The sequence below is a fragment of the Lycium ferocissimum genome, unplaced genomic scaffold, assembly GCF_029784015.1.
Source record: "Lycium ferocissimum isolate CSIRO_LF1 unplaced genomic scaffold, AGI_CSIRO_Lferr_CH_V1 ctg56___fragment_1, whole genome shotgun sequence".
Taxonomy (NCBI): domain Eukaryota; kingdom Viridiplantae; phylum Streptophyta; class Magnoliopsida; order Solanales; family Solanaceae; genus Lycium; species Lycium ferocissimum.
The window spans coordinates 76100-93793 of NW_026726080.1; the positions used below are offsets into that span (position 1 = coordinate 76100).

At 32.8% G+C, this 17694-nt stretch overlaps 1 protein-coding gene and 1 pseudogene across 1 annotated transcript; both read left to right on the forward strand.

The window, feature by feature from the left end:
• Positions 1-1158: 1158 nt before the first annotated feature.
• LOC132044967 (adenosine kinase 2-like) lies at positions 1159-2488 on the forward strand (annotated as a pseudogene).
• A 1464-nt stretch (positions 2489-3952) lies between these two features.
• On the forward strand, positions 3953-4931 carry LOC132044970 (tyramine N-feruloyltransferase 4/11-like). Its single transcript, XM_059435502.1, has one exon. It carries the CDS (start codon positions 4064-4066, stop codon positions 4811-4813), a length of 750 nt encoding a protein of 249 aa, XP_059291485.1. The 5' UTR covers positions 3953-4063; the 3' UTR covers positions 4814-4931.
• Positions 4932-17694: the final 12763 nt, after the last annotated feature.

Genomic DNA, 17694 nt, shown 5'->3' on the forward strand with positions numbered 1-17694 from the left:
GAATTTTTTTTTTTATTTGGAAACGAAGTCGATCAAAAATATTTTCATTATAATTGATAGAATTGACTATTTTGTTACATAAATAGTAGCGATTTGAATAAAATGTAAGGATTGAACTGTCACAATTTTTTTTTTGAAAACAAAGAATATCTTATGGTACACCATTAAGTTTATCTAACTTTATGATAAAGTGATAAAAAAGAAAATACCTTATTGTGCATTCATAAAGGGCTCCCTAATGATATGGAACACTTTCTACCTGTTCACACGGTTAAAACTTAAACGTTAATTCTCCTGTCCTAATTTATATCGTATTTTTCGCTTTTTGATATTCAAACTGCATTAACTTTGACTAATATTTTAAAATTTATTTCTTCACCAAATTGATATGAGAAAAGTTGCAAACATAGTACTTTTCATGTAGTTTTCAGAATATAAATTTTAATCTTAAAATATTTAGTTAATCTATATAATCTAATTTAGCTTTAAGATTTAATCAAATTGATTCTAAAAAGACAAAAAGTATCAAATAAATTGGAACGGATGAAATATTTCTTTTTAAATGGTTTTTAAAACTTAAATGTCAATTCTATGATCTACATTACGGTCAAGTTTTGTTGTCCAGTTTTTTTATTTTTTTCAAACTTCCAGCAGTTGGGTGATTGACTTTCTGCATAGGGAAAGTTGGAAAAGCACGTTTCCCGGAAAATTCATAAAAAATAATGAAAATGATATTCTCGAATTTCTCTAAACTATATATTCCTTTTCAGCGTGAACACGTGGATTATTGTCCTTATCTTTATCGAGTGAATAATCATCTTGGTAATAACTTGATCACACCTCATGAAATCCTGAAAATTTTTATCCATAAAATTGTCAAAATTGATTTTGATTGAACTTGAAAAATTATCGTAGAAAGTTAACATTTTTATGATATATTTTGCATAGTCCTAAAAATTGGCGTGGGAATATTTCATCTATGGTCAATCAAGTAAAGATTTATAAAACAAATGTCACCTTTCTTATTTTTGTCACATAAAAATCATCTTATTAAAGCGCCTAGATAACTACTAGTAAAATATAAACCTGGTGCAGAAATACATATTTTGATCGAAAAATTCTGACATGGCTCTCCTAGTTATTTAATAGGCTTGGTAAATGAATTAAATGTCGTAACCCACCTACTTTAAGATCTGAAACAAAAAACCAAAAATCAGAAATATCAAAGAATGGAGTATGAAGGAATTCTTTTGGGTATGGGCAATCCATTGCTCGATATCTCTGCTGTTATCGATCAAGATTTCCTTAACAAGTATGACATCAAGCCAAACAATGCTATTCTTGATGAGGACAAGCACTTGCCTATGTATGAAGAAATGACATCCAAGGTGTTGAACTCATTGCTGGAGGTGCAACTCAAAATTCAATCAGAGTAGCTCAGTGGATGCTTCAAATTCCAGGTGCAACAAGTTACATGGGCTCTATTGGAAAGGACAAAGTTTGGGGAGGAGATGAAGAAAAATGCAAAAGATGCTGGTATTAAAGTTCACTACTATGAGGATGAGAGTCCCACCCGTACTTGTGCTGTCTGTGTGCTTGATGGCGAAAGGTCGCTGGTTGCAAACTTATCAGCTGCAAACTGCTACAAGGTTGACCATTTGAAAAAACCGGAGAACTGGGCTTTGGTGGAGAAGGCCAGGTATTTCTACATCGCTGGATTCTTTCTCACCGTTTCTCCAGAATCTATTCAACTTGTTGCTGAGCATGCAGCTTCCAAGAACAAGGTTTTCTCAATGAACCTTTCAGCACCATTTATCTGTGAGTTCTTCAAGGATCAACAAGAGAAAGTCTTGCCGTATATGGACTTTGTCTTTGGTAATGAGACAGAAGCAAGAACCTTCTCTAGAGTTCATGGCTGGGAGACTGATAATGTTGAAGAAATAGCTTTGAAGATCTCCCAATGGCCAAAGGCATCAGGAACACACAAGAGAATCACCATCATTACTCAGGGTGCTGATCCAGTTGTTGTGGCTGAGGATGGGAAGGTGAAGCTGTTCCCAGTAATTCCATTGCCAAAAGAGAAACTAGTTGACACCAATGGTGCTGGGGATGCATTTGTTGGAGGATTCCTTGCACAGTTGGTCCAAGAAAAACCTATTGCAGATTGTGTTAAAGCAGGGTGTTATGCATCAAATGTCATCATCCAAAGGCCTGGTTGCACATACCCTGAGAAGCCCGATTTTTAAATGAGGGATTTTCCACTTGTGTGCTTGCCATGTTCTTACTCCAGTTAATCAGAAATATTTTCTGGTTTTAGTTTTTTTTTTTTTTTAACGGGTTATGCCAGTTGCTAAAGGTGTATCCATATCCCAATTCTCATCCCATATGTTGTAAGGGATTTCATTCCTTTCTTTTTTCGTCATTAAGAATAACATTCTATTTTAATTGCGTTTTATTGCAATTAGGATGGTTCTATAGTTTTCGTTCGTGATGAGAAAGTGTGTTAGGCTACTTTGTTTAAAAAAAAAAAAAAATGTCGTAGCCCATCTTGATACGCAATTTAAACTACCCATTTACACACACAAACACATATATTCCCAAAATGTTAACCGACTTTTATGTCGTTGAAAGTTAAATTATTCTTTCAATTAGATAAGATGATGATCACCCTTGAACTTTAAGAGTTCGATCGCACTTGAACTCTGAATCGTTCATGAAGTATGAAATTCCATCAAATTTTCACATTCAGATTGTGAAAGTTTGAACTCCCTGAATATAATCGTTCTAGAGTTTCATTTATCAAAACTCAAAACTTTTTTTAGCTAGAATTTTTTTATCTTAATTTTTATTTTCATATTAAAAAGTAATTTTTGACATGATGGCTAACTCTAATTGGCCGCTCAAATATTATATTCAGAGAGTTCAAAGTTTCACAATCTAAATGTGAAAATTTGATGAAATTTCATACTTCATGAACGATTCAGAGTTCAAGTGCTCAAAGTTCAAGTGTAATCATCATCTTATCTAATTGAAAGAATATTAATTTTTATATTCATATTAAAATGTAATTTTTGAAATGATGGCTAACTTTGATTGGCTGCTCAAATATTAGCCTATCTCACTAATTTTTGCAAAACAATTGGGGCCCAGACCAATTGACACAGTAGGCCAAACTGCCGAAAATATAGAATCCACATTTGAGCTTATCTCATCAACTCCACCAACTCCAACAACTATAAGGCCATGTTTGGAAAGCCACCTGGTAATTGGAATTGGTGTAATTACTAGGGTAGTAACACACAACCTAGTCTATAACCAACGTAATTTAAGTAAATAATTCAAAAGAAAGGAAAAACATAAGTCTATAACCTCATTCACAACGAAATTCTACTTTAATAACGTCACTCGTTATATGTCAAGTTTGTTAATGACTCATTCTTTCCAATATTAAGAGGTGTAGTTTAAAAAATTAGAATATTAACACGGTTATGCTAAATGAATAAAATAAGAAAATAAAAAGATACGAGCAATTAAATGGAACTACAAGAAGTAAAGGTTGGGAATGAGAAGAAAGGAAATGAAAAATATATAATATAAAAAGAAAAATACATTTTAAAAAATAAAAATAATTAAAAAGTAAAAATAAAAAAGAAATTAAAATAATAGAAATAAAAAATAAATTAAAAATAAAAAGAATTTAAAATAAAACAAAAAGAAACAAACTAAAAAGTAACTCTGTAATTACACCCAATTCCAACCCCCCTTGAGAATTGGAGAGTGTAATTACACCCAATTCTCACCTAACTGTGTAATTACTTGGTCAAACAAATAGGCCAAACTGTGTAATTATACCTAATTACACTAATTCCAACTACTTGAATGGCTTTCCAAACAGGCCCTAAATAAAGAATAGAAAAAGGAATCAAATATCCACTATAAATAACCATTGCAATCCTACAATCTATCCAGCAATATCTCATTACAAAACCTTCATCCTATATAGTCCTTTCAACATTTCCTTGCCTTAGTTTCTTTATCTGAAACAACCCTCTAACGATATCCCATGGCTGCTGCTCCTCAACCATCAACTTTATCTGAAACAATAACCACCAACTCGTCATCGGAAAACAACGTTACGATCAAGGAAAAGATCTACACAAGAGTCCGTCTCGCTGAGAAAGCTGACCTTCACCATATATATCAACTGTTTTACCAAATCCATGCATACCATAACAACACTCACTTATACAAAGCTACTGAATCCTCCTTAGCGGACTTGCTCTTTAAAGAAAACCCTCTTCCCCTGTACTACGGTCCAACCGTGCTTCTACTCGAAGTCTCACCAACCCCTTTTACCGAATCCAAGCATACCACTAACCAAGGGTTCAAGCCCGTCCTTACAACGTTCGACCTTAAATTCCCCGTCGTTGAAGGAGAGACGGAGGAATTCAGGTCCAAATATGATGACGGCAACGATAAACATGATGTTTTTATAGTGGGATATGCTTTCTTTTACGCGAATTATTCGTGCTTCTATGATAAACCTGGGTTCTTTTTCGAGAGTCTTTACTTCAGGGAAAGTTATCGTAAGTTGGGATTGGGAAGACTGTTGTTTCGAACTGTTGCGTCCATTGCGGCGAACAACGGGTTCGTTTCGGTGGAGGGAATAACTGCAGTTTGGAATAAGAAGCCTTACGATTTTCAAATAAATATGGGAGTTGAAATGCTTGATGAGTTCAGGTACGGGAAGTTGCACGGTGACGCTCTTCAACAGTATGCTGATAAGGAGAAAAGTGATGCAGGGGGCTGTTAGGCTTTTTTAATTCTTTTATTAGTCTTTAGTGTGTATCGCGTGAATCAATAAATAATTTATATAGGAAGAATATATCTTTTATTAAAATAAATACAATTAGCTAAATGATGAAATGAAATGCAGACATAACTTTTATTTGTTTAAGGCAGGGTTAGTGTCATAAAAGTTAATCAAAGAGTATAGACAAAAAAGACCGTGAGAATATTTATTTGTCTAAATGGATCCAAATGATTAAACACCATCAATTTGCGAGAGTTAATTCACAAAACAAAAACATCCTAATATAGATGAAAACACAAACATCATAAATTTATAATTTTTTTTTTATTACTTTAATGAGATATAAATACGTAAATATACGTTTACAGAAATATAACAAAAATAATGATGGCGTGAAAATTGGAAGACAAGTAAGTTATATTGTAATCAATCTAAAATTTGGACATATCCAGCACGAATCTTTCTCCTTTGTCTAAAAGCAAATACAACTTAAAAGACAAGTTTTACATAGTACTATTAGCGCGCGCGCGCACACATAAGAATTATGATTATTGTTATTAATTTCTTATTGCCCCCAAACATGGTACATTTGAAGCTCAGTTGGGAATAAAATTGTTTAAACAAACAAAAAAAGGAAAGAGGTAAACCTTTGATTTTTGGCAAATAACAGTTCACTACCATCTTGTCTACTTCATTCGTCAGCGACATGCTTGTTTAGTCCAATTTGTCAATCAAATACTCTCAACTAAAATAGAAAACACGAAAAATTATTAAAAGAGGAAAACTCATTGTTAATTGTTGATTTTTAGCTATGTACTTACACGATTAGAGCAATTGATACAGACAAATCATCTTACTATGTCATAGAGTCCCGAAAGTCACAAACCGTGACTTCTACAATGACTGTAACATGCCAACACAAGTTATCAAAATATTGATGTGAAGCTATTACAATCTACACAAATTTTATGATGTTCTTGTTCGTCAATTTTGACCTTGATAACAATCGATAAAAAATAAAAAGTTATTAAATAAAAGAAATAAAGAAAGACGGAAAGAAAGAGGACCACGAATGCAAAAAGAGGACTTGAATCAAAACCAAAATAAGAAGACAGAGGAAGAAAGAGAAGAAGCCGTATGTATTCGGTGAAGTATGATATGAAAAATATTACTTAAATAGAATTGTAGTAATTCTTTTTTATACAAGGTAAAATTCTAATTGATTTAGAAGTGATAAATATTAGAAAACCTAGATCAAATAAGGATAGATTAAATAAGTAACTTAAGGTGATTTAATATTACAATTTTATTTAATTGAGAATTATCTTTTAAGAAAAGTGAGCAAATCTTTTCTTGTTGCCCTGATTTGCCGGGTTCTTCGACTTAAATTTTCTTGTTTATATTACCTGTTCTTTTGATTTTTGTCTATTATGGGATAAAGGTGTTTTCCCACGTACAATTTCTAGTAAAATTCCTATTGACTTCAAATTTCAAAAAATTAGGCGACCCTATAAAATTATAGTTTGACTTCCTAGATATTTCAAATAAGGAAAGATCATCAATTAAAAGTTGATTCAAAGTCTCAAAAAAATATTTTACCAAAAATAACGGCAGATTTTTATTACAGTTTTTATTTTGAAAGGGAATATATATTATTAGTGTATATATACATATTAATTGAGACGTTAAAGTTTTTTTTTAAAATAATAACTTGAGAAAATAGTAATTGACAATTTTGTATATCGCAGAGTCTTTTAATGAAGGGCAAAAAGTTCAATCAATATTTCTAAGGCCCTTCGTGTTTTTAATATAGTATAGATGACCTTAAATTCCTATTAACTTCTTCTTATTTACTTTTGTAAAAGCAGAATCTTCAGTGTGTATTGTGTTATTTTTGTATTTAAAAAAACTAAATTGATTATCATATATGATAATCTCTCTATTTTTAATTTGCTTTCATGTGACACAATTATTAATTTATTATTTTGGAAGTCACCGATTTGAAAAATTGAATCGTCCACAATCTGAAAATTAGCAAGTCGTGCTATCCAATAATCTTGGTTAACGACGACAAACAAGAATCGACAAAGATCCAATCACATTATTTTCTTCTTTCTGAACACATAGAACTGATCGGTTTAGGGTTAATGTCATGATGAGCGATGCATTCAACTTTTACTTTATTACATTAAGATTTATTTTATAACAAAATAGTTATTCAGTTTTACCTAAATATCAAGAAAGTGACAAAACTATTTTTTATAATAAACACATTATTAGACTTTGCTTATGTGTTATTAAAAGTTACTTGCCGAAAGCAAATGGGACACTTTTATGATATTTCGCAAAGATTGAGTAACTTTTTACTCCCTCCATCCCAAAATAAGTGTCGGTACCTTAGCAAAAATAATTTGTCTCAAAATAAGTATCATCTTAGGAATTTAAAACAAAAATTAGAAAGTTTTCCAACTATGCCTTTAGCATTAAAGAAGTAGTCATCTTTAATATTGCTCACTTCTAAAAAAAAGCTAATAAATAGGATAGTTTAGTAAACTCCACATTGTATTTATTTATTTCCTAATCGGCGTGATTTTTGCTAAGATGACACTTATTTTGGAACAGTGGGAGTATTAGAAACAATCATTTTAGTGATTTTGATCTAACCAAAGTTGGGTAATTTTTTTATTAAAAAATTATTAATGGCTTGGAGCAGAAAATAAAAATTAGGTTACCATTAAGGGTATGCATAGTTTGGATAAACCCGAAAATCCGAATCGAAATTCGAACATTTTAGACTTATATTTTGAAGTTTTCAAATTCTGGATCGGATTTCGGATTTAATTTTTAAAGTTTTTGGATTTTGGATCGGACTTCGGATTCGGAAATTCGGATTTTTGGATATCCGAAAATCGAATTTCTTATACCTTATGTTTCGCCTACTCGACTATCCATTAGATATTAGCGCTTTACCTATATGTCCAATCTAATTAGTCAAATATACCCTACTCATTACACATCAACTTATATATTCAAAAATATTAATAAGTTCAATATGTTTGGATTTGTTAATTTTAAAGATGACTACTTTTCAGATTTCCTTTTTGTTTTCATTGTCAGTATATTCTATGTATGAGATGATTTTACTAAATTGGACTTGTTATAAATTCATAGGACCAGAGCTTCTGTTGCATCATTGGTAATGATTTTATTGCTTATAGGAATACTTTATCTATATGATTCTGATAGCAATGAGGAACTCTATATTAAGGCAATTTGGTATGAATATTTTCTTTGGTCGCTCATTTTGTAAGAGAAGAAGCAATTAACCTCATAGGCCGAACCAAAAATCTGAATTATTCAAATCGATTTATCTGAAAATCGAACTTAAACTCATCCAATCCGAACGTATTTGGATCGGATTCGGATTACATTTCGAAAACCGAAATTATAATCCGAAATGTGCTAAACCCGATCTGATCCATTTGATGAGCAGGCCTAGTTACCATCCAAGAAATTATCTCAGCTCATTTATTTAGCGTCACCTTTTTAGTGATCGCTGATAGACAACATATTGTTGTTCAATGTATATTCTCGCTTCCTTCTTCTGCATCACAGTATAGGGCTATGGCCTATGTATAAGACGACATTCGCCATTACAGGATTGGTGAATTTGTCCCCTCAGTAGAAACCTATTGAAAAGTCCATACTTCGTACGTAATGATGTGCATAGTCACAAATCAATTTTATAAATTTACCTTATCCACTCTAATAGTTTAATTTGTTAGGCATACTGATGGCTCTTTTACTTTGTCATATATTCAATATTTTGTTTTTACCTTGTGGTGTGAAATGCTCTTTATAATTAGTAGTGCTTTGCATCAGTGGCCACTTCCATTGGAATTTTTTTGGAGAACACTTCGGCAATGACAGGCTTAAAATTCTCTCTAAAACCTTGGAAATTGGTGACTTTAAACTTATGACCCCGCTTGTCTATAGGTAAAGAAAAACCTTCATAAGGTCAAACAACAAAATTTGATAAATTTGAAGAGAATATACAACATTGTTGACGGACGAGAATCCTGAGCTCCTGGGCTCTTTATAAGTTATTGTGGAACAATCCTCCTCCATTTGACCTAATTTTTGGGGTGCGTTAGGCCCAAGTCCTATTTTGACAAAATTTAAAGTTTTCCTATGTTAAATGTTACACCTCGCATTTTGCACGCTGAGTTTCGCCGAGTGCTAGTTGTCCTAGGGAGTAGTAAAGATAAGATGACTCTGATCTTTCCGGTGAGCTGCTGATTCTACTCTTGGAGTGACTCAACATAATGCTTCCAGAAAAGGCTTTTAACCGGAAAGGGCCTTAGCGCTTTACTAATAACAAACATATATAGGGCTGACTTTTTTCAGCTTGATCGGAATCGATTCTATGATTAAATAGCAGAAGTGCCTTCCGTACGCACCATAACACTAACTTGACTTTCTATTATATTAGTAAAGCGCGGTATCTTGGAAAGTAGGACAAAATTTTCAAGATCATGAGGATGGATATGTCCATCTTGGGTATATAAGAGAGTAAAACCATGTTTAGTAAGCCTCGGGAAGGTTTAAGACTTATCGGATCATTGGAGTTAAGTTTCAGCGAAAATTTGACAAAGTGTCACATTATGGCGCAATATGTGGCTCTCAGACGCATAAAGGCAAGCAAAGCACGCTTTGTGGAGACGCAGGCAAAAATAAAAAGTGTGACAAAGAATTTTAGTGATGTCGCGAGGCTATGACACAACATGCGGCTTGCAAAAGTGCGATTTGCGACCCCTTCTCTGCAAGATAATGTGTCGGTCCGTAATTTTTCTCGGACTACTATAAATAGACCAAGTTCGACCCTAAATCATTATTTTCACCATTTTTGGACCTAGAAACTTCTAAAAACTCTTTTAACAAGTCTTCTTATGATCTAAGACCAAAATCAAGGGCAAACCAAGTGATTCTAACATGAAGAATTCCATGATCATCATTAGATTGTTCTTCCTCTTGCGGTGTTGAAATTGAAGACTTCTTGGAGGTGAAGGAATTTCGAACTTAGAGTGATCCTTGTGATTGAAGGTAAGATTATCACTCCATCTTCATGTTTCTAGTCTTATTTGGCATTTACATAACTTATGGGAAGGAGAAATTGTGAAAGTAAGGTTTAAGTTTACTCTTTAGAACTTGTTCCTAGCTATGCTTCGAGTATGAATTGTTCTAGACTTGGTATGGTTGTGATGTTGTTGGGCTGGTTTGTGCAATTAAAGTTGTCAAATATGAAGTTGTTGGATTGTTAAGTGAGTTGTGAAGAAAAGGAACTAGTATAGGATTAAAAAAAAGATACATGAATCTCATGCACATAAAATGTTCGACAAAATGTCTAAATGAGTTCTCTTATAAGTTATGAATCCATCGTTGATACAGATACTTCGTTTACGGTAGATAATCATTCATAGAGCGTACGAGGATTTGTGGGATTCGTGTACTAAGGAGACAAGGTATGTAAGGCCAACCCTTTCTTTCAAAAGGCATGATTCCTATGTTATGATCTCATATATGCTATCCACGTTACCCTTACTCCTAGAAACGCTAGAGGTCCTTAATTCTCAAGACTCTTATGATGACTCCATGTGTAACGGAACCAAAGTCTAGAGTTTAGATGATCTCATGAAATGATTGAGCTTACCATATGATTCTTGATTTCATTCATTATGATTGGCCTTATCTTATGCTATCGCTCCTCAAAGTGAGATAGAGTGATAATGATGATTAATATGATAATGATTTCAATTCTAGAAAGGCCAAAGCTTAAAGTTCTTAATGTTCTCATGGTACCATTGAGCTTGTCACAAGATTACCAATTGTATTCCTTATTGTTGATCTCATCTTATGTAATTGTTCTTTCAAGGTGAGATAAAGGCATAACTCCCTTATTGCGGATCCATCTAAGATGTCTGATATGTCTTATTCCTAAAAATGTTAGAACTTATAACTTTCAAGATTCTTAAGATGTCATCGATAAAAGCCTTTCATAGAGATGATAATAGTGATGATGACGATTCCATAATAGAATTGGGGATTTACCGACTTTATGTCACCCCGATCGGGTTATAATGTTTCTCTTGGATATTTATGTAGATCATATTTGTATGTAGCTATATTGTGATGCCGAGCCTTGTTATGGCCGGATACGGATACTGCCGAGCCTTGTTATGGCCGGATACGGATACCGCCGAATCTTGTTATGGCCCGTTACGGACAATGCCGAGTCTTGTTATGGCCGAATACGGACAATGCCGAGCCTTGTTACGGCCGGATGCGGATAACACCGAATCTATATGATCGGATATGGTACCATTATATGTATATATATATATATATAAATGATATATATATAAATTAAATAAGCATGGGGAACGACTCAAGAGGTATAAATGGTCCTTCTATCTTATGCTATCCTTTATGTTTTTATCATGTTACTATTCATGCCTTACATACTCAGTACATTGTTCGTACTGACGTCTTTTTGTTTGTGGACTAGCAGATGGATCGAACCCTAGGTGATTTGTCAGCGATGGTACAGGAGTGCTCCACTTACTTTGGAGCCACAGTTTATTGGTATGTTCCTTTTGTGTATATTTCGGGCACGGTGGGGGTCCTGTCCCGTCTTTATGATGTTATGTACTCCTTTAGAGGCTCGTAGACATGTGTGTATAGTTAGATGTTTCATGACCCTATCAGTGTATATCTTGTGTATCATTTTTGTAGCCTTGTCAGCTTGTGTTTATATAAATGGGCATAGTTATTGAAAATCCTATTGATGAGTTGTACTTCGAGTATTCGTGCCCGTACAAAGTATAGTAGTTATGAGATAATCGTGTGGTCCACGGAGATATGTTTATATGACACAGGTTAGATGGTGCTCGGTAGGTTAGTTTCGGGTACCCGTCATGGCCCTCCGGTTGGGTCGTGACATTATAAGTGAAGTCAAAAGTTCAAGATCACCTACCTTCAAAATTGTTTTTGAAGGTGACCCCTAAAATTTAGGCATGTCCTTGCTTAATTCCGGAGTGCTTTACTGCTTCTACAATTTCTATTGCACGGATCTCTTACATTTTTATTCGGTATTCATAATGCAGTAATTGTCTACACAAAAATTTGTAAACGTGCTTTAATTTGACAGTATTTTGTTGCCAAAAACATGACATGTGCTTACTTATAGTCGTAACTCGTAAGTGTTGGGATATATACTATTAACCATGTGTTTGGATATAGTATTTATTATACAACAATTATTTATTCATTGTTTAATAAAGAGTTAAATAGATCATGTACTAGTATGTGTGCCCTTTACTTATATAGTAGATGATTTAGTGTATAGAGTTTAGCTTATACACGGAAGATTAAATCGTCGGTTCTTGTAAGTATAAATTTTTGTTCACAATCTAAGATGGAAATTGGACAAAGCCATAGGTATGATTGTAGCACAAGATTAATATCATGTATCTTCATTATGGGAACGGTATAGCTCCGTCTTCTTGTGCTAATATATTTGTATGTATTGAACGAACTAAGTAGAGATAAATATTGAATATATAAAACAAATTCTCTAGTTCATTAAATGTACTTACACTCTTAATCTTGATATAATTATTATGATCAATGTGATTTGTTCATTATTTTGATTTATTAAAAGGTACGACTCAATTGCGGGTCTGTGTATTCCTGGTAAATTGGATAATGACAAATTACATTTGTGTAATAATAATTAGTTGATAGAATCCATGTCTTGACTTTGAGATTGATGATACCCCTTTATGGATGCTTATAAGTCTCATGTGAAAACCCTGCGAAGCGGATTTTGTATCCAGTACATGATGTAAGTTAAACGAGTAAATATAAAGGATTCAATTAGTCAATGAATTAAATTATCGGTAATTTAATTTAATTGATTGGTATCTGTAATCTTAACATGGGGAGTTAAATAAGTTTTAATGTATGCCTTGAGCTTGTGGGATAATTATAAAAGGAGAATGGAAACCTGAATCAGATTATTTAATCCTTAGCTATGCCTAAAACTGTTATTTTGAAATAATAAATTTATGTGTTGACTTTAGGTCTTCCTCCCCGTCGGATAGATTTGTTATGGGTCGTCACTAGGTATAATCACTAGTTATTGATAACTTGTATTAACTCTCTATCTGAGTTACATGTTGGGTCAATGGAACTAGAGATAATGATAATGATATTCACTTGGCTTAATTTAGTAGCATAGGCTTCGTCTGAGTTAGCTCTGGTTTTAAATTTATAGAGTAAATATCTGGCATCACATATATATGTTGCATGAATTGTTCTTTTATATTGAAATTTGTTGTTCAAGATGCATGGATATCTATGTGGTGTGTTTTGAATTTTATATTCAATGATTACAGAAACATGCTAATTTCCAAAAAGCAACACTGAGATTATTATGCAAACATATTTTAAAATTTTGTTTGTTGTTCTTGATTCATATATATTAGTACGCTAATGATGATATGTGATAAGAACTACTGAATAAATGCATATGTTTTTTAAATTCTATTTAGGCTGGAAAAAAAAAGTTTTCTTTATTCGAATTGGTCATGGTTTCGGAATTCTGATTTTTGACGAACTTCGATTGACTCGAAATTTGGTAAATTAATTGGAAACTACTCACTGAGCAATACTCACGAGCTTTACTCGTGAACTGGACCCTTTTTGGCCATCCGGGGTCATTTAGAGGGGTTTTTGGTCGTTTTTCTGTTTTCTGGAAATTTTTTATTAAATAAAAATTTTATTTCTTCAAACAGTGGTGGTGGGGTTCATTCTCTATGGTCTCCATTGTATATAACAGTGATATAATGAGTTTATATGTTGATGTAGGTCTTCTTCCCCATCGAATAGATTCATTATGGTAAATTACGGTGCTTCAGTCTCTAGTTAATTGATAGCTTGTCTTGACTCTCCAACTGAGTTACACGTTGGTTCAATGGAATTAGGGTTTATTAAAGACTAACTTAAATTAGCAGTTTACTCTCCATCTGAGTTGGTCCTGTTTTAATTTATGGGGTGAATTATCTGGCATGACTCATATAGTTTGCATGAATAGTTAAGTTTCCCTATCGAATCTAGCTATTCGGTATGCGGTTGTATGTGTGATGTGTGTTTTGAATTTTATTATTCTTACTACATAACTAATGATCTATTTAATGATTATATCTCAAATTCTCAATAGACTTTATCCAGCCCACTTACTACTAGTCAAGAATTTCTTCTGATAGAGAGAAGACATTAATTGAAGAATGCATTATATGTAACTTCTGTTAGAAAGAATTTATTTCCAATTTCTAACCAAACAAGAGATGAATAGTTAGTTTATTTTTCTTGTAACTCTTATGTTATTGAGTTTGATAAACATTTCATCTCTTGTGGTACATTGATGCGTGGACACTTTAAATTAATATCTCTTCTGAACTGAATCATGTTAATCTGTCCTATAAGAGATTTTTTTTCGGGAATTGAATGAGCTTATCTTTGGAACTTGTGTCTAGGTCATTTTAATCTGGATAGGATTTCGAAGTTGGTCAACGGATGAACTTTTAATGTTCATTGAAAGTGGAGGCACTACCAACTTGTGGGTCCTATTTAGAAGAAAAAATGACTAAGAGACCTTTTCTCTTAAAAAAAATAAAGTTAATGATAAGTTAAGCCAATCCATTTTGATTTGTGTGGTATAATGAACTCAAGGGGTGATTTTGAGTAGTTGATCGTAGTGGCGAGTACCTCTTTGCAGAGTTCATTAGTTGCTTACCAGATAAAGGGATTACATTTCAATTTTCTACACCAAGTATTCTACAATAGATTGCTGTGGAAGAAAAAAGAAAATGACTTTTTTTAAGGTGGTAAGATTAATGATTGACTTATTTATATTTACTTTTTCGTTTTGGGATATGTCTTAGAAACTACGAGTTACATTCTTAATTTAATTCCTTCTAAGTTAGTACCCCTTTGATACCCCCATAGAACGGATGGATTGGATGTAAGCCAAATCGCAGCATGTTCGGGATATGAGGTTGTCTATGCAATGTGTTCAAAGGAAAACAAATAAGTAGGAATCAAGAACGGATGACGCATGTTTATTAGATATCCAATGGAACGAAAGGAGGTTTATTTCTTTAAGTAAAAGAAAATAAGGTAATTGTTAATACAATTGCTAGATTTTTAGAAAAGGACTATTTAATAAACCAAGTTCCTAGAGTAAACTAGTTTTATAGGAATTTGAGACGAAAAGAGAAATAGCAAATGAGTCATCTAAAATTAGGAAGTTCAAGAACATCTAGCAGGCAAGTCGGGATTGTGGTTCGATTAAATTTAAGTAGTGGGAGAAACGTTAATAGACGTAAGGAAATTCACTTCCCCTAAGTACTAGGAGTGATGTTGAGCAAATAACACTCTATGAAGGCGTTAATATTTCAATATTGAAAGAAACATGCTCGATTGTGTGACTGTAATAGTAGTAGTACTTAGTCGTAGTGGGAGGATCGGTTCCGTGTATACTCTTGGGAGAATTTCATGATAGGATTCCTGAAAAGAAATAATTTTTTTGGAGAGTTTCATGATAGGAACCCTGAAGATCTTAATCTGAGCCGGTCGATTCTGACAAGCATTATTAGACGACTGACATCGAAGAAAACAACTTGATATATTTTTTGCAAAACTTTATTGGCTAAAGACTTTTGGTAGTAGTGCAAAAGGGTATGTGAAAGTTGTAAATGTATGGTTAAAAGTCTAAGTGGGAGATTGTTGGGGTATGCCATTAACCATACGTTTAGACATGGTATATTCTAACAATAGTCATGGTTAAAAGTCTAAGGGGGTGTTGGGATATATACTATTAACCATGTGTTTGGATATAGTATTTATTATAGAACAATTGTTATTCATTGTTTAATAAAGGGTTAAATAGATCATGTACTAGTATGTGTATCCTTTACTTATATAGTAGATGATTTAGTGTATAGAGTTTAGCTATACACGGAAGATTAAATAAATCGGTTCTTATAAGTATAAAATTTATGTTCACAATCTAAGATGGAAATTGGACAAAGCCATCGGTATGATTGTAGCACAAGATTAACATAATGTATCTTCATTATGGGAACGGTATAGTTCCGTCTTCTTGTGCTAGTACATTTTGTATGTATTGAACGGACCAAATAGAGATAAGTGTTTTTGTACTGAATATATAAAACAAATTCTCTAGTTCATTAAATGTACTTATACTCTTAATCTTGATATAATTATTATGATCAATGTGATTTGTTCATTATTTTGATTTATTAAAAGGTTCGACTCAATTGTCGATCTGTGTATTCCTGGTAAATTGGATAATGGCAAATTACATTTGTGAAATAATAATTAGTTGATAGAATCCATGTCTCGACTTTGAGATTGATGATATCCCTTTATGGATTCTTACAAGTCTCATGTGAAAACCTCCATATAGGTGGATTTTGTATCCATACATGATGTAAGTTGAGCGAAATATAAAGGATTCAATTAGTCAATGAATTAAATTGTCGGTAATTTAATTTAATTGATTGGTATACGTAATCTTAGCATAGGGAGTTAAATAAGTTTTAATGTATGATTTGAAATTGAAACCGAGGGAGGCGGTTACGATTTTTTAGTGGAATAATTTGTAATTTATTATGGTAGCATTAATTCAGAATTTTTGAATTAATTCATAATAGGAAGTTTCGTTAATTAAATTTTGTGGTCCCTGTTGTGCCCAAATAATAAAGAATTAAATGGAATATTATTTCTTTGTGGAAAATAAAAACCCAACAAGTTTTGAAAAGGGTGAAAATCCTAAACCTGTAGTTATAAAATAGGAGTCTTATTCATGGGAGGCTAAGAAGGGTTTTAAGTTTCTTCAACTTTTCATGAAATTACCAGCTACCTGCAGTTTCGCAAATTCTGGTGTTATTCGGGTTACACGGTAGAACGCCGGCGGAACCGAGTACAACATGTGGGCGCTTTGCTCGTGCTTGAAGGTTCAATTCGCAGCCGCGGTCACGCTCTAAGAGATAAGTATCGATTTTAAGATTGATTAAAATCTTTGATTATGTGCTGTATCTATTATATGCAAGTTCAATCCTGGCTATTTGCGTCGGCAGCGAATGCCTGATTTCCATCAGTAAGTACATCAGCCGTCCAAGAAAATAATGTGATGAGTAAACTGTTGATTCCACGAGAATTGGTGAAATTAGGAAGTAATATGATTGTCCTATGGTGTTATTTGAGAAATTGATATCGAGGTATAAAAAGATAATTTAATCTTTAAAAGCAATCTAAAGATTAAATAAAGAATACTAAATTGTAGTATATTTTACTTGGTTAATTCTGTGGTAACAAAACAACCACCTCTATATTTTTAAAATTTTCATCATCAGCTATATATATTTTATTATATATATATACGTGCTAAAGGAGGACCAACATAGCATTAACAAATTGTACATAGAGCATTCCATGTTGTACCCATATATTTCTATTATATTCTATTATATATATTTCTTCTATATATTATTATAGTGCCAAAGGAGGACCAATATAACATTAACAAATTGTACATAGAGCATTCCATGTTGTACACCAACATAGCATTAACAAATTGTACATAGAGCATTCCATGTTGTACCCATCTATTTCTATTATATTCTATTATATATATTTCTTATATATATTATTATAGTGCCAAAGGAGGACCAATACAACATTAACAAATTGTACATAGAGCATTCCATGTTGCACCCATCTATTTCTATTATATT